Consider the following 18,301-nt stretch of genomic DNA (forward strand, 5'->3'; position numbering starts at 1 on the left):
TCCGTACCATCATCCCGATGGGAAAAGAGACTACTACAGGCGTCATATATGACATTGATGCGGCCATTTCAGGCGAGGATTTACCACTTTTGATAAAGCCTGCCAATCATGGGACCCACATACTACAGGTGGCCCGTCTCGGAACTTCCAGATGCGTGAAAATTGTCTTTAAAGGTGACTGCCTTCCATCGCATGTGAAGGTAGGTCATTTTCGACATGCTGTCCGGCCATTTGTTCCCAAGCCGCTTCAGTGCAGAAACTGTCAGAAATTCGGCCACGTGAGCGCCGTCTGTGGAAAGTCTGCTATATGTTCCCGCTGTGCAGCACAACACTCTGCAGGCAACTGCCAGGCAAAAACTTATAAGTGTCCGAACTGTCAAGGGCCCCACGATGCCTCATCAAAGGATTGTCCTAGAGTTAGGCGAGAACTCTCCATCTTGAAGAAAATGGTGAGGGACCGGTCGACCCATCGTGAAGCAGCTGCTGACGTCAGGCGACGTCGTTCTCGTCGCAGACGCTCATCAAGGAATTCTGCTCTCCGCACAAAGAATACGCGTGCCGCACAGCCTCTTGCTGTTGAATCTGCTCCAACCTCAGTGCAGAATGTTTCCAAACCGTGTATAGATAACGGAGCATCTGAAAAGACTGCCGTGAATGAGGAATGGCCACCACTGCCAAGGATAAGCCCTGTGGAAAAACCCCAACAAGGAAAGGCACCACAATGCTCCACCCCTCACCCAGATGAGCTGACAGATCATGACCGCCGAATTGTAACAATGCTCAAGTCTTTGATAAATGCGATTCGCACGCTTGTGGGCAACTCGAATACGCCAACAGCTCGAAGCGCAGTTCAAGTGTTGGATGCCCTGAGCCCAGTGCTTGCAAATCTTGCATAAGCACAATGGCTCTTCCACTGCCTTCACTCCGTGATGAAGTGCGTAGCGCGACAATTTTCCAGTGGAATGCCAGAGGACTTAAATCACGGATTTCATGTTTCCGCCAATACGTTTTCACGAACCGATTTCCTGTATTGGTAATATGTGAACCTTGTCTTTGTCTTTGAGGCACTCACCCGCAACAAGAACGCCATCCCCTATGTGGTGCTTGAAGAAGCCTCCTGTGTACCTTGCTTGTGTACCAGGAATAGTGAAGAAAGCTAGCCTGACCACCGCGGCTCTCAAGCAGATCACATCGGAACTTCTGCATTGTTCATACTCTAACCGCATTCATGTTTACACGGATGGTTCCGTCTCGGAAAATTCTACGGGCGCCGTTGTTCTACCATCTCAATCGGTCGTCATCAAGTTTAAGACATCACACGCAACGACATCTACAGGCTCTGAACTGGCCGCTCTTCGCGCTGCTGTCGAATACATTGAAAAAGAACCGCCCAACAAATGGGCAATATTTTGTGACTCGAAAGCAGCCCTCCAGAGCTTGAGAAGTTTACGACGTGGCAATTATGAACAGATGGTGTCACAAATCCACGAAACCTGCCATTGCGCTTCTGAAAGAGGACATAATATCATATTTCAGTGGCTGCCAGGACATTGTGGCATCATTGGTAATCACCTCGCCGATGACGCTGCCCGACGCGCCCAGGCTGGCTCACCGACACTCCTTATACCTTTATCCAGAGTCGACGCTGCAAGAGAGCTTCGCAGTCTCGCTCGTACAATCACGTTAGGTTGCTGGCATACACCTCAGAACTCTAAGTGTCGTTTACACAGCCTCGACCCATCACTGAAACTTACATTGCCAGCGAACCTTCCACGACGTGACGCAACACTGCTGTGTCGGCTGTGGGTAGGAGTAGCATTCACCAACTCCTACAGCTATCGTATTGGAATGGCGGATTCACCAATGTGCGCGAAGTGCAAGTGTGAAGAGACCATCAGTCACCTTCTGTGCCACTGTTCTCGCTTCGATAATCAACGCGAGACTCTCCAGTGTGCCTTAAATAGACTGGATGACAGGCCATTTACGGAAGCGAAGATCTTGGGGGCCTGGCCTCATAGTTCATTGGCCCAGAAAGCAGTTCGAGCGCTTTTTCGCTACCTGAGGGAAACAGACTTGAGTGCCAGACTGTAGACATCCTATACCTAAGTTCTCTCTCTCCCTCTTTCACTCCCCATTCCCCTCCCCACGTGTAGGGTAGCAAACTGGACTCAGTCTAGTTAACCTCCCTGCCTTTCTGTCTTCCCTTCTCTCTCTCTCTCTTCTACTACAATTAGGTATCCACAACACGCTAGACGAGTTAATCGAGGCCCAACGTCGATCTCAACTAGAGCGCCTTACTCTCACGGAAACGGGCCGCAGCATTCTAAACAAGCTTAATATCACCTACCACCGTCAACATGGAGACAAACACCCAATACCACGCGAAATTCAGCAATGGATACACGCCGACCCTATTCCGAAAAACATGCACCCAGACTACAACAAAGAACGCAGGAAGGCACGAGCTACTTCCCTCATCAAAGCTTACGCCAACACAGCGGGCGTCACCTTCGTCGACGCAGCTGAGTACCAAGATGGACGGCGCTTTGCGGTGATTACCACAGCAGGCGGCTTGCTCCGACATGCTGCCAGCATCATTACAAAAAATGCCGAGACGGCCGAGGAAGTGGCCATTGCCCTGGCCACTCTTGACCCATCCTGTCACACCATACTGAGCGATTCTCGCGCAGCAGTCAACAACTACATCAAAGGTCGTATTTCTCATCAATCACTCCGTATCTTACGACAAGCCCCGCATTCGTCTGAAAATCAAATCACCCTCGTCTGGATCCCAGCACACGCCGGCGTTGTCCACCCGCACCTCACCAACCTCAACGAGGTTACACACTCCATAGCACGAGGACTAGTCAACCGTGCCGGAGACGGTGCAGGTGCACCCGCAGGGCGCGACCGCCTTACGAGATACAACGACCTTGTAAAGTCATTTTACCTCGCAAGAAGAACCTTCCCCACCCCTCACCGCAAGTTAAACAGGGCACAGGCAACCACCCTTCGCCTGCTACAGACGAATACATACCCCTCCCTCACACGCTATCACACTATATACCCCGACATCTACCCGAGCCAGACGTGCAAGGTCTGTAAAACTGAATCGGCAACACTCCCCCACATGCTATGGGAGTGCAGAGATCAATACCAAGAGCTTAATCCCGTGACCCTCTCGTCGAGATGGCACGCCGCCCTGCGCAGCTCCCATCTCGACGACCAACTCTGGGCGACCCAGCAGGCCTACGAAGCGGCGAAGAGGCAAGACCTCGACGTCCCATCGTGGGAGGCCTAGGCCCAGCCGACAGAACTGCTGGTGTTGATTAAAGTTTACTCTCTCTCTCTCTCTCCACCTTGCAGATTTCCGCAGAACTATTATGTCAAGTTATATACAGTGGAATCTCGTTGATACAAATCTGCATAATACGTTCTTTTTCGGATAATACGCTTGGCTTTCTTTTCCCGGCCAACGTCCCATAGGAGCAATGTATTTTCATAAGGTTATTGCGATCAAGTTTTCACCTGAAATCGAATACGATTGCAGTAGTGGGCTTGTACCGGTATTTCTAAAATTCACAGCTTTTATACTGCTGTGTAATAGCTTAAATAACACTCCAATGACCTACAAAGAACTCGTTAAGCGCTAGCCACGCTGGAGGAAAAACGCACGCGGTGCGCTGACGCCGGTAAAACGCTGTTGCGGCAGTGCGGTCACACCGACTGGCGGTGCGCCGCAGCGAAGTCGAGTGAGGAAACAGAGGCTTCTTTTTTTTAACTTCCACAATAACTTTTTTACGACCATTGAAAAGAAGGAAGTTCAGCGCAAACTGACGAGCTGTGTCAACGTTGCTAAATAAATGTGCGCTGGCTGCGGTTCGTGCGTCGTCTATAGTGATGCTGATCCGCATGACGTGTTATGCGAAGCAGTATTACTCGACGCCACACGAACGTTTGCTATTGAGTTTGTCAACGAGCACGCCTATTTTCACACTTTCTGGAGCTTGCTCTGGATACTACAATTTTCGTATGATACGTCTTATTTTTCGGTTCCCGCGAAGACCGCATCAACGAGATTCCGCCGTATATGCTTCGGACTTCGACGTCCGTTCCGACACACGAGGAGCTTTGTTGCTCTGGCATTGCGTATCTGTGAAGACATGCAACGGCTTCTAATAATGCATCAGCATCGTGTGCGCCAGATTTCGAGAGCACCGAATGATACAGGCATGCAATGCTTCTTGCTTTCCCATGCAACGCTACTTATAGCAAGTGTAAATGCCATTTACTCTGTCTTACTTAAACGCTATGAGAAGGAGGTGCTGCGGAAGGTTGCCATGCTTGAATTCAGGCATTGAGTGAGGCGGAGCCTTTTCGATTTTATATTTCGTAATTTTTTTCCGTTACAGAACCCGTGTGTTGATCCTCTGCGGACTGCGCTCCGGTGAGAGCTACCATAGAGAAGGGCGATGGTGTGGTGGAAGGTTTCGGTGCAACGCGGCTTCTTCGCGCTGCTGTGGTGGCTGCTCCTGTCAGCAGACTGCGGCCGCTGTTCGCGTAAGTTCGCTCGCACACTCGCTGTATTTATGTGTACAGGCTGCACAGCGCAGTAACAGACTGAGGACGCCAATACCGTTCTCGTGTCCTCGTCTGCTCTACGCTGTAAACACAAAGAACAAGCTCTTTGAAGTGTCGCACTTAGTAGGCGTATGGGACTAACGACACAATGGTCGCAGGGGTCTTGAGCCACTCATAACTATTCGAGTAGTGCGCGTGATTCGCTAATTAGGGTAATACTTATGCAGTCTGAAAATAATAATTAAGGACATCGGTTATATTCGAAGAAATGTTGTTGAGCATGTCCGGGAGCACCCAATGCGGTTGTTTCCATAAATGTATTATCCTTTAGACAGTTCTTTCTTCAAGCTCAGGAAAATTTCGGCTAATTATGAATACACGCGACGCCAGCTACGCCACTGCACCTCTCGTTTAGCGCTTTTTAAGGCCCAACCACAAGCACATGTCGGTACGTGCTGACATGCGCCTATATAGGTGTATGGTGTCGCAGCTAACGTTATCCAAGTTGTTAAAGAAATTTGAAGAACACGTTGCAAGATACGATTTTAAGATCTGTGGTGTTCCATCTTCATACCTCTGACGACCGAACAACGTAGGTCTTGTAATCGCATCTTGCACCGTGATTCTTTAATACTTTTTTTTTCTTCGAACAGCTTGGCTAACGTTAGCTGGGACACACGCGACAAAAGCGTCTGTCGGCGTCTGTCACGGAGCGTTTTCAAAGCAAGATTGCGCATGCCCGTCGTATATTCTCTGCAGCCAACTATCGGGCTCGTAAATACGAGTCCGTTAGCGGTGGCTCACGTGCGTGCATCGCTTGGTCAACTTGCAGGCCGTGTCCCCCACCACAGTGAATTCCTTCCATTAATTCTAACTGAACTGCCGAGGTGACCGGGCCGTTATAAATGGAAGGATCTCAATTATTGCGAGATCTGTTGGTTGATGAGATAATGTTTGTACTAAGCGAGACTTCGCTTGTGGGACCTTTATAACTTGGCTCAACTTTACAGTGGGCCAAATGTGAGTATCGAGAGAGAGAGGAAAAGGAAAGCGTGCCCTAACCTTTAGAGAGACACATCAGGGTAACCGCGGCTGGGTAGGGCGCGATCGGGCGTATATAGAGGTGCGCGAATATTCGATGTTTTCAATAAAAATCTGACAATTCTCATTGCTTGATTAGGCCATTTAACAATCGATCGACATACTCATTTGATCGTTAATGGCGAATGTTCGAAATGAGCGTGCCATATGAGATTTCTGCGACCTGGCGTATACCGTATACACGAATGGTGGCTGCCCCAAAAAGGGCCATGGTTCACTTTGACCGGCTTAACAGGGCTTCGAATCACCCAATCCGAGCAGCCCACGGAGGGTGCTTTATTAGGAACAGCAGACAAAGAACAGAGGAAAAAGAAAATAAATGGACTGCATGAAGTGCAGCGAAACATATGGGTCATGGAAAAGAAATGGAAGGATTAGTTGCATACAGTGGAACGTGCAGCCTTCCTGGAACACACAGCAGCCTGCTCTCATTACTGATTGGCTGACACGAGCCCTATAGCCTTCGCTATACTACATGGAATTGGTGGGATAGAGTATATCAGGAAGCGCCGGCTAAATCGTTCGCTGTTGCGTTGTAGTTGAAGGTGTGGCCCGGTATTAATACTATATTCCGAATGCAAAGAGTAGTTCGGTGCTGCAGGCATGCCGAGGGACAATTGATTCCTTCCTATTTAGTCAACAATTTTCAGGCAGCCTCAGTTTTCAGTAAACGGCATTTTCCGCCGGAAATGCCTCAATCACCGCTCCATAGAATTAATCAACAGTCGACGAATATTGATTAACCAAATGGGCTCTACGGAATTCCGCAAGGCGGAAGCCCGTACGAGTTTTCTTTCTAGCCAACTTCCCTTTATAACTTATTCAGCCTGTACGCGTCGTTCACAATTCTTCTCGCGGTGTCAGTTGCCTAACGAATGATGCTTCGTTTGTGGCTGCATTTAGGCGTGTTACCCTCTGTTTACACGCAACGAAATCCTCCATTGTTCCCACGGTGCAGCTCGTCATGGTTGCTTCGCTCATTTGAAGGCTCACTTAAGAGCAACATTTAGGCACTATTTCCTTTTCTGGGCATGCGCACGTCCACAAGTGCGTGCAAGGCTTCAACGTGCGGCTATAGCCGCACGTATACCATCACGGCAAAGTACTTGTGCCGTAGAGGCCTGCAACTCTCAGCAACTAAGTGTTGACATTCACGCGCAAATCAATGTCACAGTATCCAATCGTTGTGGACGGGACGGTGCTCCCTTTAGTCACCCACCACATATTTCTTGGCGTGATAATAGACCGCAATCTTTCTTGCACCAAATATGTTACTGCGCTTAGGGCTAAACTGACCAGCTTCATACACGTTCTTCGTGTAATATCTGGACTGAGATGGGGCCCCTCTGAGCGAAGTTTGCTCCAAGTGCACCAGGCACTTTTTGTGGGCTACATACGCTACGGCATGCCTGTGCTATATAACATGGGATCATCTTGTATACGCACGCTGGAGAGCCTTCAGGCACAAGCACTGCGGATATGCCGTGGCTTGCCACGCTGCACGTCGGCTAAGGGCACAATAGCGGAAGCACGCGCTTGTCCAATCGACATATTCAGGTCTTGTGAACCTGTGCGAACCTATCTTCGCCTGCTGATCAGACACTCACACCATCCTTTCCAACACTTCCAAGAACCAACCTTGACTGCGGTTTTTCTAAAGCAAATGCATGTCACGCAATCATTACACCTGCAAGGTTCCAGGCCACCAACATCCCCGAGACACCTCCATGGACATTGCCAAGACCACTAGTGAGGCTTCAGATGCCCGGAATTATGAAGAAATCCTACGTTTTCTCCATTGGCTTGAAACAACTCACCCTGTCCCATATATTTACATTATATAGTGGGACTGTACAAGTACATACCGATGCTTCGGTCACGTCATCTGCCACAACGGCCGCATTTGTCATCCCGCAACTTGGAATTACTCGGTGATTTCAATCAGACCACAAGTCGACATCCACGGCTGCGGAACTTGCGGGAATACGGGAGGCTGCCCGTTTTATGAGAACGCAGACACCTCATAAATGGACGGTGTTCTGCGATGCCAAATCAGCGCTACAGGCGCTAAAATGCTTTTTAAAGAAAGGACCATACTACCTGCTCGTGCTGGATATCGCCGAACTTCATCACAGTGCCGAGTTAAGTGGCCACGTGATCACTTTTCAATGGGTACCTAGTCATTGCGGTGTGATTGGCAATGAACTCGCTGACATTCGGCTGGGCGTTGCTTTCACCCGTCGCTACGCGCACCTCATTGGCCAATCGAACAGCCCTGATTGTGAACACTAGCTGCCAGATTCCTGAAACACTGGAACACATACTGTGCGATTGCCCAGCATATGTGCTGGAGTGAAGGACGTTAGAAAGTTACCTAGCCAGCGTTGGCAGGTAACCACTGTCGGAGGAAGCTATCCTCGGCCCATGGCCTGGCCCTGCAACTTCAATTCGTGCAACTAAAGTGTTGTTCAAGTTTCTGCAAGACACCAAGCTCGACGAGCGGCTATAGCAAGGCAACTGTCTCATATACATAAGCACTCACCACTTCTCTTATCATCAACATCCATCCCAGTACTTTCACTCCCCTTCCCTCTTCCCCAGTGGAGCGTAGCAGACTAGAGCGCACTAGCTCAGGTCGACCTCTCTGTCTTTCCTGTCAATACATTCTATTCTCTCTTCTTTTCTGGGCGTTACCGAGTGATATCTTCAATCTTGTATCAGCTAAAAGTTGCATGCACAATTCACGCACATTTGTGAGTACTTTCCTGGCTGGCCACTGCAACGATACGCAAATTTTGCGACAGTGACCCAACCTATTGTTGTTGTTGTCGTTGCCTCAACGCTTGTTGCTGTTCTCCTCCTTCTTTTTCTTCTTCTTCTTCTTCTTCTTCTTTGCCGAACCAGAATAACGTTCACGGTTGACTTGTAAGTACAGACATTCGGACCACCGGACATCGTTAGTTGTCGATTGCAAGAATCTGCGCGAGCAATCGACACCGATCCCAGCTCTCGCACGGCTAACTTTCTAATATTTACGGCAGATATGCGAATACTAGACTTTAGAACACATTCGGAAATATGTATTTTAGTTGTTTGCGGCGCGCTAGTCTGCGTGTTTCTTCATTTTTCTTTCCGTGTAAAAAAGAAATAAAGAAAAACGTAAACCCGCGCGACACACAAAAAATACGAACCGGTATTTTGCTCGCGCGCCGCAGCAGTGCTGCTCTGAAGAACACTGCGAACGAACTATAATCCTGGCCCTGTAATCAACGAGTTCGCTCTTAAATATGACGTGTTGCCTTTCTTCGAGGTGACTGCTACATTCGTGTCCATGTTTGGGTTGGCCTCATCTGGCAAATCGATAGCATGCGCTGAAACTTTTTACAACAGTCAGGCTGCTTACTGTTTCAAACGGTCGTGCGTAGAAAGAAAAAAAGAAAAGAAAAAGTAACGCAACGCAAACAATGCAGAGTGATAACGTCTTATGTGATGTAAAACACAGTATTGACATATCGGTCGTTGGTGCAACAACTGAAAAGTTAGCTAGTTAATCAATACAAGCTAATTCAGTAGAACGCACGAAAATACTGGAGGTTCCTTAAGATTGATGATAACATACAATTGGCTTTATCTGTACATATAGCTTAGCTTTTTTTTTTATTCAGCTTGCTGTAACACCCGTGTATGGATGTGTTCGCATATTGCGCGGAGGCTGCCTTCCTTTGGGAGATCACATAGGCACACACTCTTCACCTTTGGCTCCGCGGGAAAGCTTAAATGAGGAGAAGCTTTTTCAAAGTATACGGAGAAGCAGTTCAGACATCGTCCTTTTACGTGAACGCTCACCCTTTGTCTCTGTCTGTCACTCTCTCTCTCTCTCTCTCTCTCTCTCTCTTATTCCCGCGCAACGCCTTCCTTTTCGTTCGCGGCACTTTGAACAGCCGAATGGCACGCAAATCCGCTCGACGCGGCGCCCGGTTCCGCGAACGGCGAGAAGTGACGGGCCCGCACCACCGCGAACGCGGCGGCCACCGCTCTGGCCATCGGGCGACGGCCGCCGCAAGAAGAAGAGCGGCGATAACAGTAATCATAAATAGACCACCCTCCCGCTGGCCAGGCGCCTCGCGAATGCCGCGCGCACGTCTTCTTCCAATTCGCAAGCCTCGGCAACACACTAGCGGCGGCGGCGCATGCACGACCGAAGAGCTGGAGCACCGGGGGGCCCGCGCCGCCGCCTCTGCGCGCGAGCGGAGGTGCGGGGCTAAAGCTACGGGGAGCTGACAGATGACAACGGCGGCAAACGAGAAGGTGGCGGCGGTGGCGGGGCATCGCCCTTGCACCGCCGACACACATCTTGTGCCTCTTCGCGTGCCGCGCTACTCTGGGGCCTCTGGAGACAGGGACCGCGGGACGATGAAGAAGAATGAAGTCGAGAAAAATGATGGCGGAGAGGAGAGAGATGGTGTAACCACACGCCGCTATAAACAGACAGCGCGGTGCGGGCCCGAGAGAAGTCGGTGAAACATAAGGCACACGACCGGGTCGCTTATCCTGATTTAAGAGGAGGCGGCTCGGGGCGGGAAATGTGGGAAGGCGCGCGGGCGATTATTCTTCTTGAAGAGGAGAGCAGGCACTGACTGCAGGCGACATGTGTTCGCTGGCCACGGCGGCACCCGCTCGCTTCGCGCTCCCGATGAGCGACGAAAGAAAAGGAGAGAGAGAGAGAGAAAGTAAAGAAGGAGAGGACGTGCAAATCTTCTGTCATCCGGCCGATAACTGCCCGCTTTGTTATTTATTACGTTAGCGACGAGGGAGAGAGAGAAAAAAAGAACGGATGTATTGGAATTGGGTCTTTTTGTCACGGGCCCCTTCCGGCTTACAGCTGAGAGAGCGACTGACGGAACAACGTACAATACTCGGATATGAAAGGCGATCGAATATCGCGAATCCTCAGAGAGTGTGTGTGTTTGTGCGAATTTCGGACGTCAGGTCTAAGGCTCCACGAGTGCGACTGCCTCGCCGTAAGTTTGCATCCAGGGCTAGAGCACGAAGCTTGGCTGGACATTTCAGTAGCTGGAAGGCGTACTAAATGCAGCGACTTCCGTAAAGTAGCTGAATCCTAATAAAGCGAAGGCGTGAAATATCTCTTTTCGTCCTGGCTTGCCTCGTCGTGGTCGAAACAACTATTATCACGAATATTTTGTGCGCACGTACGCGAACTGCCGGTGTATCACACGGAGGACGTACTTGGGCTGGCGTATACCAAGGCCACGATCCTCCTGGGAGACAGCTAACTCGCCCGAGTGAGAAGTGCCATTATGTACGGGTGCTTCCCATGCGCGCGTACGTGCCGGGACTGAATGCAGTTCGTTCGTTGAACTGCAGAGGATCCGTCCTCTTATTTCCCGTTTCTGTAAAGCAATGCTTTCTGTGCGCTTTGAGAAATACGTGTTCGTGCGCGAGATGTTTGCGGCGTCCGAAGGTTTAGGTGGTCGATGGCGATGCTGCGTGGCGTTTCTCTGCCACCTTGGCCCACGGTCTTGGGGCGCGCATTCGTCGCTGATGGTCTTAAATGAAACGTGCCGTTTCGTCTTGCCGGCTTACCAGAAAGCTTTGCTTACGCCGATTCCCAGAGTGCGTGGGATCTGCAAGATCTGCACGATATATATATATATATATATATATATATATATATATATATATATATATATATATATATATATATATATATCATAAGAAACCAAAAAACAATGACACCAAGTAAAACATAGGGGAAATTACTTGTAATTACTGAATGAATTAAAGAAATGATAGATTAATGGCAGTGAAAGTGGATGAGAAACCACTTAATTGCCGCAGGTGGGGAACGATCCCACGTCTTCGCATTACACGTGCGATGCTTTAATAAAAATTAGACCCCTAGGTTAACCCCCCTTTCTTCTCGTTTATTTATGTATATATATTCTCTCTCTCTCTTGTCCTTATCTAACATGCGCCATGTGGACTAGCGGGCGCTGCACGAAACTAGAAGCACGGGGCGCTCCGTAACACGTCAAGGCTGGTACTTCCGTTGGTTCCTTGTGCCTATTCGGAAGCCCTTAATTACACGCATACGGTGAAAGCTAGAAAAGTGCTTCTCCGGTTACGTTGCACCCGTATGTCTTGCCGTGCACTCGATATTCACCTCGCTTTTTCCGTACGTCGGCAGCAACGTCAATGACTAAAGAGAAAAACAGATATGATCTATTCGTTGGCTCCAAACAAACAACGATGATGGCGCGCGATGCGTCAGAAAGCCAACATGTACACGTCCTCCAGCTGATGGCCGTGTTCTGACGTTCTTTATCCCACGCCGCTGCAGAGGAGGTGACGTGACCCTAATCCGATTGAAGGAAGTTCGTGATCCATCACGCCGCACACGAGTTGCGGCATGCATCCGAGAACCCTCGGGACAGGCCTCGTAATTCTTCGGTGGCCCAGCGCCTTATATAAGCTCGCTATCAGGTCGTTCAGGCCGGCAGTTTTCTTTTCAGCCTATTAAACCAGTCCGACGGCTGCATGTATACAAACCGAGCGGAGGGGTCGCATATACGCGTCCCCCCTCCTCTCCCCCTCCTCATGGCATCTGACTCGCTCTGCTCCATCCTTCGCCTCTGCATAAAACACAGGCAATGAAAGGGCGGTATCTCTACGTGAGATCGATTTCTTTATATGACGTCCCGCATATGCCGCGGCGCCTCGGACGCAAGGGCAGCTGGAGAGAGCACGAAGATGAGGAGGAAGTAGCTGCTTCTCAGACGCGCTCTCAGGTTCACAACACGTCGTCCATTTAAACATGGCGTCTTAGGCAAGGTATGGGGCGGCGCGCTCGTTGGTGATTCATGATGCGAATCCACAGCGCGGAAACAAGACGAGGGCGGGAAGGACGCAAACGAATTCAAGCGCTGAATTCCAACAGATTTTGTTTCTCAAAAGCAACCGATATATGCACATAACACACACGTTTCGATTATCAACGAGCCACGTAATCGGACGCGCACCCCTCAAACCTGCCAAAAGGACCACAAGTTAAAAGAAAGCAGACTAAATGACAACTAAGTAAGCGCGCAACCCACTGGCGCATTCCAAATAGGATATTTCTTTATCCGACACTGCTACGGATGGATGGCTCACGTACTGAACCCGGCCATTGCTACGTTGACTTTCTTCCCGTCCTTGTCTTGTTTCCGCGCCGTGAATGTCGTTCTGAGGCGAACAAGCTAGCTAGGCGTCGCGAGCGGTCGAGCAAATGAATCGGCAGCCAACGCAAGACGGGAGCGGGCGAATACAAAGTAACGCGACGTACGTCGAAAAGGGACACACAGGCAACGATAAAGCAAAACCAGCAGCAGCGCTCTAGCGATATCCGCGGCACTTATTTTATGGACGGTGCTGGCGAGTTTGTACCCAGCGTGCGCGCGCGCTGGCGAACGTGGACATGCCAAGTGGGGATTACACGACAGCGGCGATCGAATCAGAGGGCGCATGCAGCGAGAGCGGCGCGACGTGGGCGCGAACGCACTCTGTCTGAACGGTGCACGTGCGTGGAAATAAGATGAGGCCGCACACTGGTGGGACGAGGACTGGTGGAGCTACGCATGCATGTTTAGGACTGTAGCGTCCAGCTCGGGCGTTCCAGTGCGTGGCAATGCCCTCGCCAGGAAACTTCGCGGGACGGACGCCTGCCGGAGAAAGAAAGAAAACTTCGCAAAACTGAGAGATTGCTGAAATGTTGATCTGACCACAGTGCTAATGCGCGAAACCAACGTAATGTGCTTCGCATAGTTTTTGCTGGATTGTTACAGATTCTTTTTTTTTTTAAATAACCTCTATCTATTTCGCATGTACGCGGAGTTGCCATGCCTTTAATATATAATGGAATCATGGTTGTTAAGGGTGAACTTCAGATACACGTAACTAAATTAGATTTAAACTTTAGAAGTTGGAAGTTGACAATTTGTTAAGTACTCGTACGTGTGGGTTTCGCCTTATTTATGTTATTGCCGGCCCAGCGGTTGGCGTTAAGCTCTGTGTAGTACGTTCGATCACTAATGCCGCGTGTGCGTCTTCACGTGCACAATTATGGTGCATATAAATAACGTGCCTAATAATGCGCGGGCCATATTTTGGAGCAAAACACAGTTATCATGGGCACATTTCAAAGGGGGTGGTTGGGGTTATACACCGCTCGCCAGGATGTATGCATTGACGCTGGTTTCAAATGTAGAAAGCTTCAGTGCAAGATCTTCGCAGTATAAACAACTGTGGCTTCAAATACTCTATTGTACTACATTTATTCTCCAGGTATATTTGTTGTCTGGAGCCAGCGACGCAGTTAACATTAGTGAAAAGAAAAATTGCAGGTTGTTTTTGGGTTCGGGGTTTTGTAATGGCAGCACACAAAAAAAATGTCGTTTTAAGAAATACCGTATTTTATGTCACTTCAGAAACAAGGCTTCAAATATATGATAAGAACGTAATGAGGATTTGATAGGCTATATATTCTATATGCATATTACAGGGAAAAAAACACTTATTCGCTTACCATACGAGAGTCGAAATCGCGCTTGATCCGGTAGCGGTAAACAACGACGACGAGAACGACGGCGACGATTTCGTCACCAACAAATACTGGTTTCGTTGCTTATAGTTTACCGGCTGTGCTAATAGTATGTGTGCAACAACAATCCACGTACATTGCAAACGATCTATTTGCAGTTTATATATAAAGAACGAGGTACGCAGGCACTTTATGTGGATTTTTTTATTTTCTTTATGTGAATTATATGTGTGTGTGTGTGTGTGTGTCTGAAAGAGAGAGAGAGAGAGAGAGAGAGAGAGAGAGAGAGAGAGAGAGAGAGAGAGAGAGAGAGAGAGAGAGAGAGATATCATGAGGTGATCAGAAGGTTGAGGGGATGACAAATGCCCCTGGAAATGTAGCCGGGCACATCCAGGCAGTTTCGCACAACTGATTACATTCGCTATCCACATTTTCGACGTCTTTTGGCGCATGCTTATCAACTAAAGTGCTAACGATCAATTTACAGTTTATATAGAGAACGATGTAAGCAGGCATTTGAAATCCAGGGTCAGTGCCGGGGCCACAAGAATGTGCCACGTTTAGCGTGACTATACCGTGCTCCGCAAAATTTTGTGGAATGGCAGATATAGTATAGACGCGGTCTGCGGAAACAGAGTATAGCTAACTCTCTGTGCGGTAAGGTGCTCTCCTCTGCATGTATTTGCGTCGGTCTGCGGGTTCAACGCATGCCATCCTGTTTCCCACCGACATCGACGTCAAATCATCACCCGATAAAGAGGCACCACTGGGACGCTGGGCCGATCCTCACCGGTACTTAAAGATACAGGCACTAAATAAAGGCGTGCGCACACAGCGGGCAGTCCCGTTTCCCTCTTCCGCGCGACTGCGAGGACGATTGCGCAATAAACGCCGTCCGGCCGCGATAAAAGCCGGGTCGTTAGATGGACGCCGCCTTCTTGATCCCCGGGCATATCCTATACGGCGTATACATTTGGTCCTCCTGCAAAGCACAATCACAACTTTTATTGCAATCCATTTGTCGCAATCGTTTCTTCTCCGCCGGCCCCCGAACGTGGCGTTTCTCCTGGTGCTGCGGAAACTCGCTGCTGCCTGCTGTGGCTACGGGCAGACGATGCTGGCGCGCTGCTCAAACGCCTACTGCGATGCGATTGTACCACGTGCGCGTCTCTCGATTTGAAACCTGCGGTTGCTGTCGATCTAGTTGTATCTAGAGTTGTCACCTGGTCGGTTTTTCACCGGCACAGCCAGTTTTCCTCACGGTGGCTGCTGCCGGTTCGCGACCCCCTCACCGGCACGCCATTTACCCGTTTTCTGGTTCTTCCTGGTGGTCGTGGTAAAACTTTATTTCCCACAGTACTGGTCCTGAAGGACACTCGGCTAGGCGCCAGGTGCTTTCTAAATCTGCACATATATAACTTGCATCGTAAGCGCTCTGTCGAGCCTTTATACAAAGCAAACAACTGAATAGTCGCAATCGGATTAAGTCCTAATTCGTTAAGCTGTTCACTGTCGTCTTATCCCAAATTAATCGCGAGACTGATTAATTACATTAATTTTTTAGACTGATTAAGAATTTTTACCCGCCGTGGTTTCTCAGTGGCTATGGTGTTGGGCTGCTGAGCACGAGGTCGCGGGATCGAATCCCGGCCACGGCGGCCGCATTTCGATCTGGGCGAAATGCGAAACCACCCGTGTACTTAGATTTAGGTGCGCGTTAAAGAACCCCAGGTGGTCGAAATTTCCGGAGTCCTCCACTACGGCGTGCCTTACCCGCCGTGGTTGCTCAGTGGCTATGGTGTTGGGCTGCTGAGCACGAGGTCGCGGGATCGAATCCCGGCCATGGCGGCCGCATTTCGATGGGGACGAAATGCGAAAACACCCGTGTGCTTAGATTTAGGTGCACGTTAAAGAACCCCAGGTGGTCAAAATTCCCGGAGTCCTCCACTACGGCGTGCCTCATAATCAGAAAGTGGTTTTGGCACGTAAAACCTCATAATTATATATATATATATATATATATATATATATATATATATATATACGGCGTGCCTCATAATCAGAAAGTGGTTTTGGCACGTAAAACCCCATAATTTAATTTTTTTTAAGAATTTTTTTCTCTTCTGATCTTTTTTCTTGAGTGGAAGTGCAACTTCTGCTGCTCTCCGATACGTTTTCTCAGAGGCCACCGACTGTTGGCGCTTATCGCATCAGCTGGCACGACCAGCTTGGCATACGTAAGTGGGCGCACATGATTCATTTTCCAGCCTCCACACTTCCCTGAACTTGAATGAAAACGACGCTCAGTGGGCTCGTGGCTTTACCCTTTGGTATATTAGTTTTTGGTGCGAAAGCATCAAATGGCCCATTGAGCGCAAAATTCGGCGTCTGTGCCTGCGAAACGGCACCTAAATTCCCATTGGCTGTGACGCACGTCACGAGCGCGCTTCGACAGAGCACAGTGGCCGATTAGGAGCGCCTGCTGCTGCACTGGCGCGCCAGGTGTTGCGTGAGGAGAGAGGGTATCACCGCGACGCCACGTCACCAGCGCGCCTCGACGATGCTCATACGGCGCCGCGGGGCGGGACGGGTTGTCGTAGGCGTGGCAGTCGAGTGCAGGCGCCACCGTCTCGCTCTGGGAAGCCAGAGCTCGATCCGTGTCTCTCTCTCACCACCACTGCGCTTACCTGCCTGCCCTGATGGCTGTTGCTGCTTCCTCGGTCTCTCGACGCTCACGACATCGGTGGCATGCGGCGTCCTTGATTTCTGAGCAATGTCGTCTAAATTATTCCGGTCTACAGCCAACACGCTAACGTAGAAACTGTACAAAAAGAAATGATAATAAGCCGCACCAATTTAATCGCAAAACTCATAACATATCCCTCAGCGAAACGAGAAAACATTATTCTCAGCGTAAAACTCGAAGGGCCGCTCAGCGGCGTTCAATTGGACACTAATGCTTTCACATTCACAACTCATAAGAAGCGCTTAGGCGTCCTCGAAGATTTTTTAATGTGTACAAAATTGTGTACGACAGCCTTCCCATGTTACGTAGGTTAGTGGGAGGCGAGCGCCGTGGCCGGCTCACGACCGACGGAGTTCTAGTGGCGGTCGACCTCAAGAAGGGGTTCAATACCGTGGAACATATACCGCGTTTCTGGCATCTTTAGAGAATATACTGGGGCTAGCACAACGGTCACAAACTTCATATGGTAGCATTGGAAACCATCGATGATAACCTGCCCCCCACAGGCATGTAGCCGTTCCCAGAGAAAACCAACTATCTCCTGATGCGAGGCTACGACCTTGAACGGGCGAAGGTTTAACTTAATTACAATGGGAGGTCGGCAGATCTCACGTCCAAAAGAGCGATGGACCAGCATCCTGGGCATTCCACTCACAGGGTGTCGAACCGACTAAGTTTCGCGTTCGGTTCGGGTTCAAATCCAGGCTTCCGAATATTTTCCGGTTCGGTTCAGGTTCAGCTCCGGAGCGAAAATATAACGGTTCCAACTGGTTCACTCGAGCTCAGAACGGTTCGTAATACAAGGAGAATGAAATGTTTCAGAAAACAACGTTTTTCGACCTCACGTGCGGACCGATGTATTTCTGGTGTGTTAATATTACGCAAGAAATTGAACAGACTGTGACCGGAGGCGTACAGTCGCACTGTGATTTGTTTTCGAAGGCCACGCTGCATGGGCCCAATGCGCTCCGTTTAGTTGCGCTTGCAAGCTGCCTTACACCTGCCTGCACTTCCTCGTTGAGGTTACGGAACCAGTGGGGAACTAGTATGATAAGATTTAGCAAAGATACAGGCCTGTCTGAGAGGAGCTGCCCTTGAAAAGGATGTTCTTTTTTTGTACAGTCTGCAACAGAGCTAAAATTAAATTTCGGGGTTTTAATTACGTGCCAAAACCGCGATATGATTATAAGGCACGCCGTATGGTGGAGCACTCCGGATTAATTTCGACCCTCCGCCTCCTCGGCGTTCTTTACCGCGCACCCAAATGTACGAGG

The 18,301-nt window shown here is 49.6% G+C and overlaps 1 protein-coding gene across 2 annotated transcripts in view; it reads left to right on the plus strand.

The window, feature by feature from the left end:
- The first annotated feature begins 4,427 nt into the window (after positions 1-4,427).
- LOC126547240 (extracellular matrix organizing protein FRAS1-like) overlaps positions 4,428-18,301 on the plus strand; it is a 70,668-nt gene continuing 56,794 nt past the window's right edge. For both annotated transcript variants that reach the window (XM_050195187.2, XM_055062837.1), the window contains exon 1: positions 4,428-4,560. In XM_050195187.2, the coding sequence (XP_050051144.1) occupies positions 4,473-4,560 (88 nt within the window). In that variant the 5' untranslated portion in view covers positions 4,428-4,472. The remainder of the gene's footprint in view (positions 4,561-18,301) is intronic.

Source organism: Dermacentor andersoni, chromosome 1, assembly GCF_023375885.2.
Source record: "Dermacentor andersoni chromosome 1, qqDerAnde1_hic_scaffold, whole genome shotgun sequence".
Taxonomy (NCBI): Eukaryota; Metazoa; Arthropoda; class Arachnida; order Ixodida; family Ixodidae; genus Dermacentor; species Dermacentor andersoni.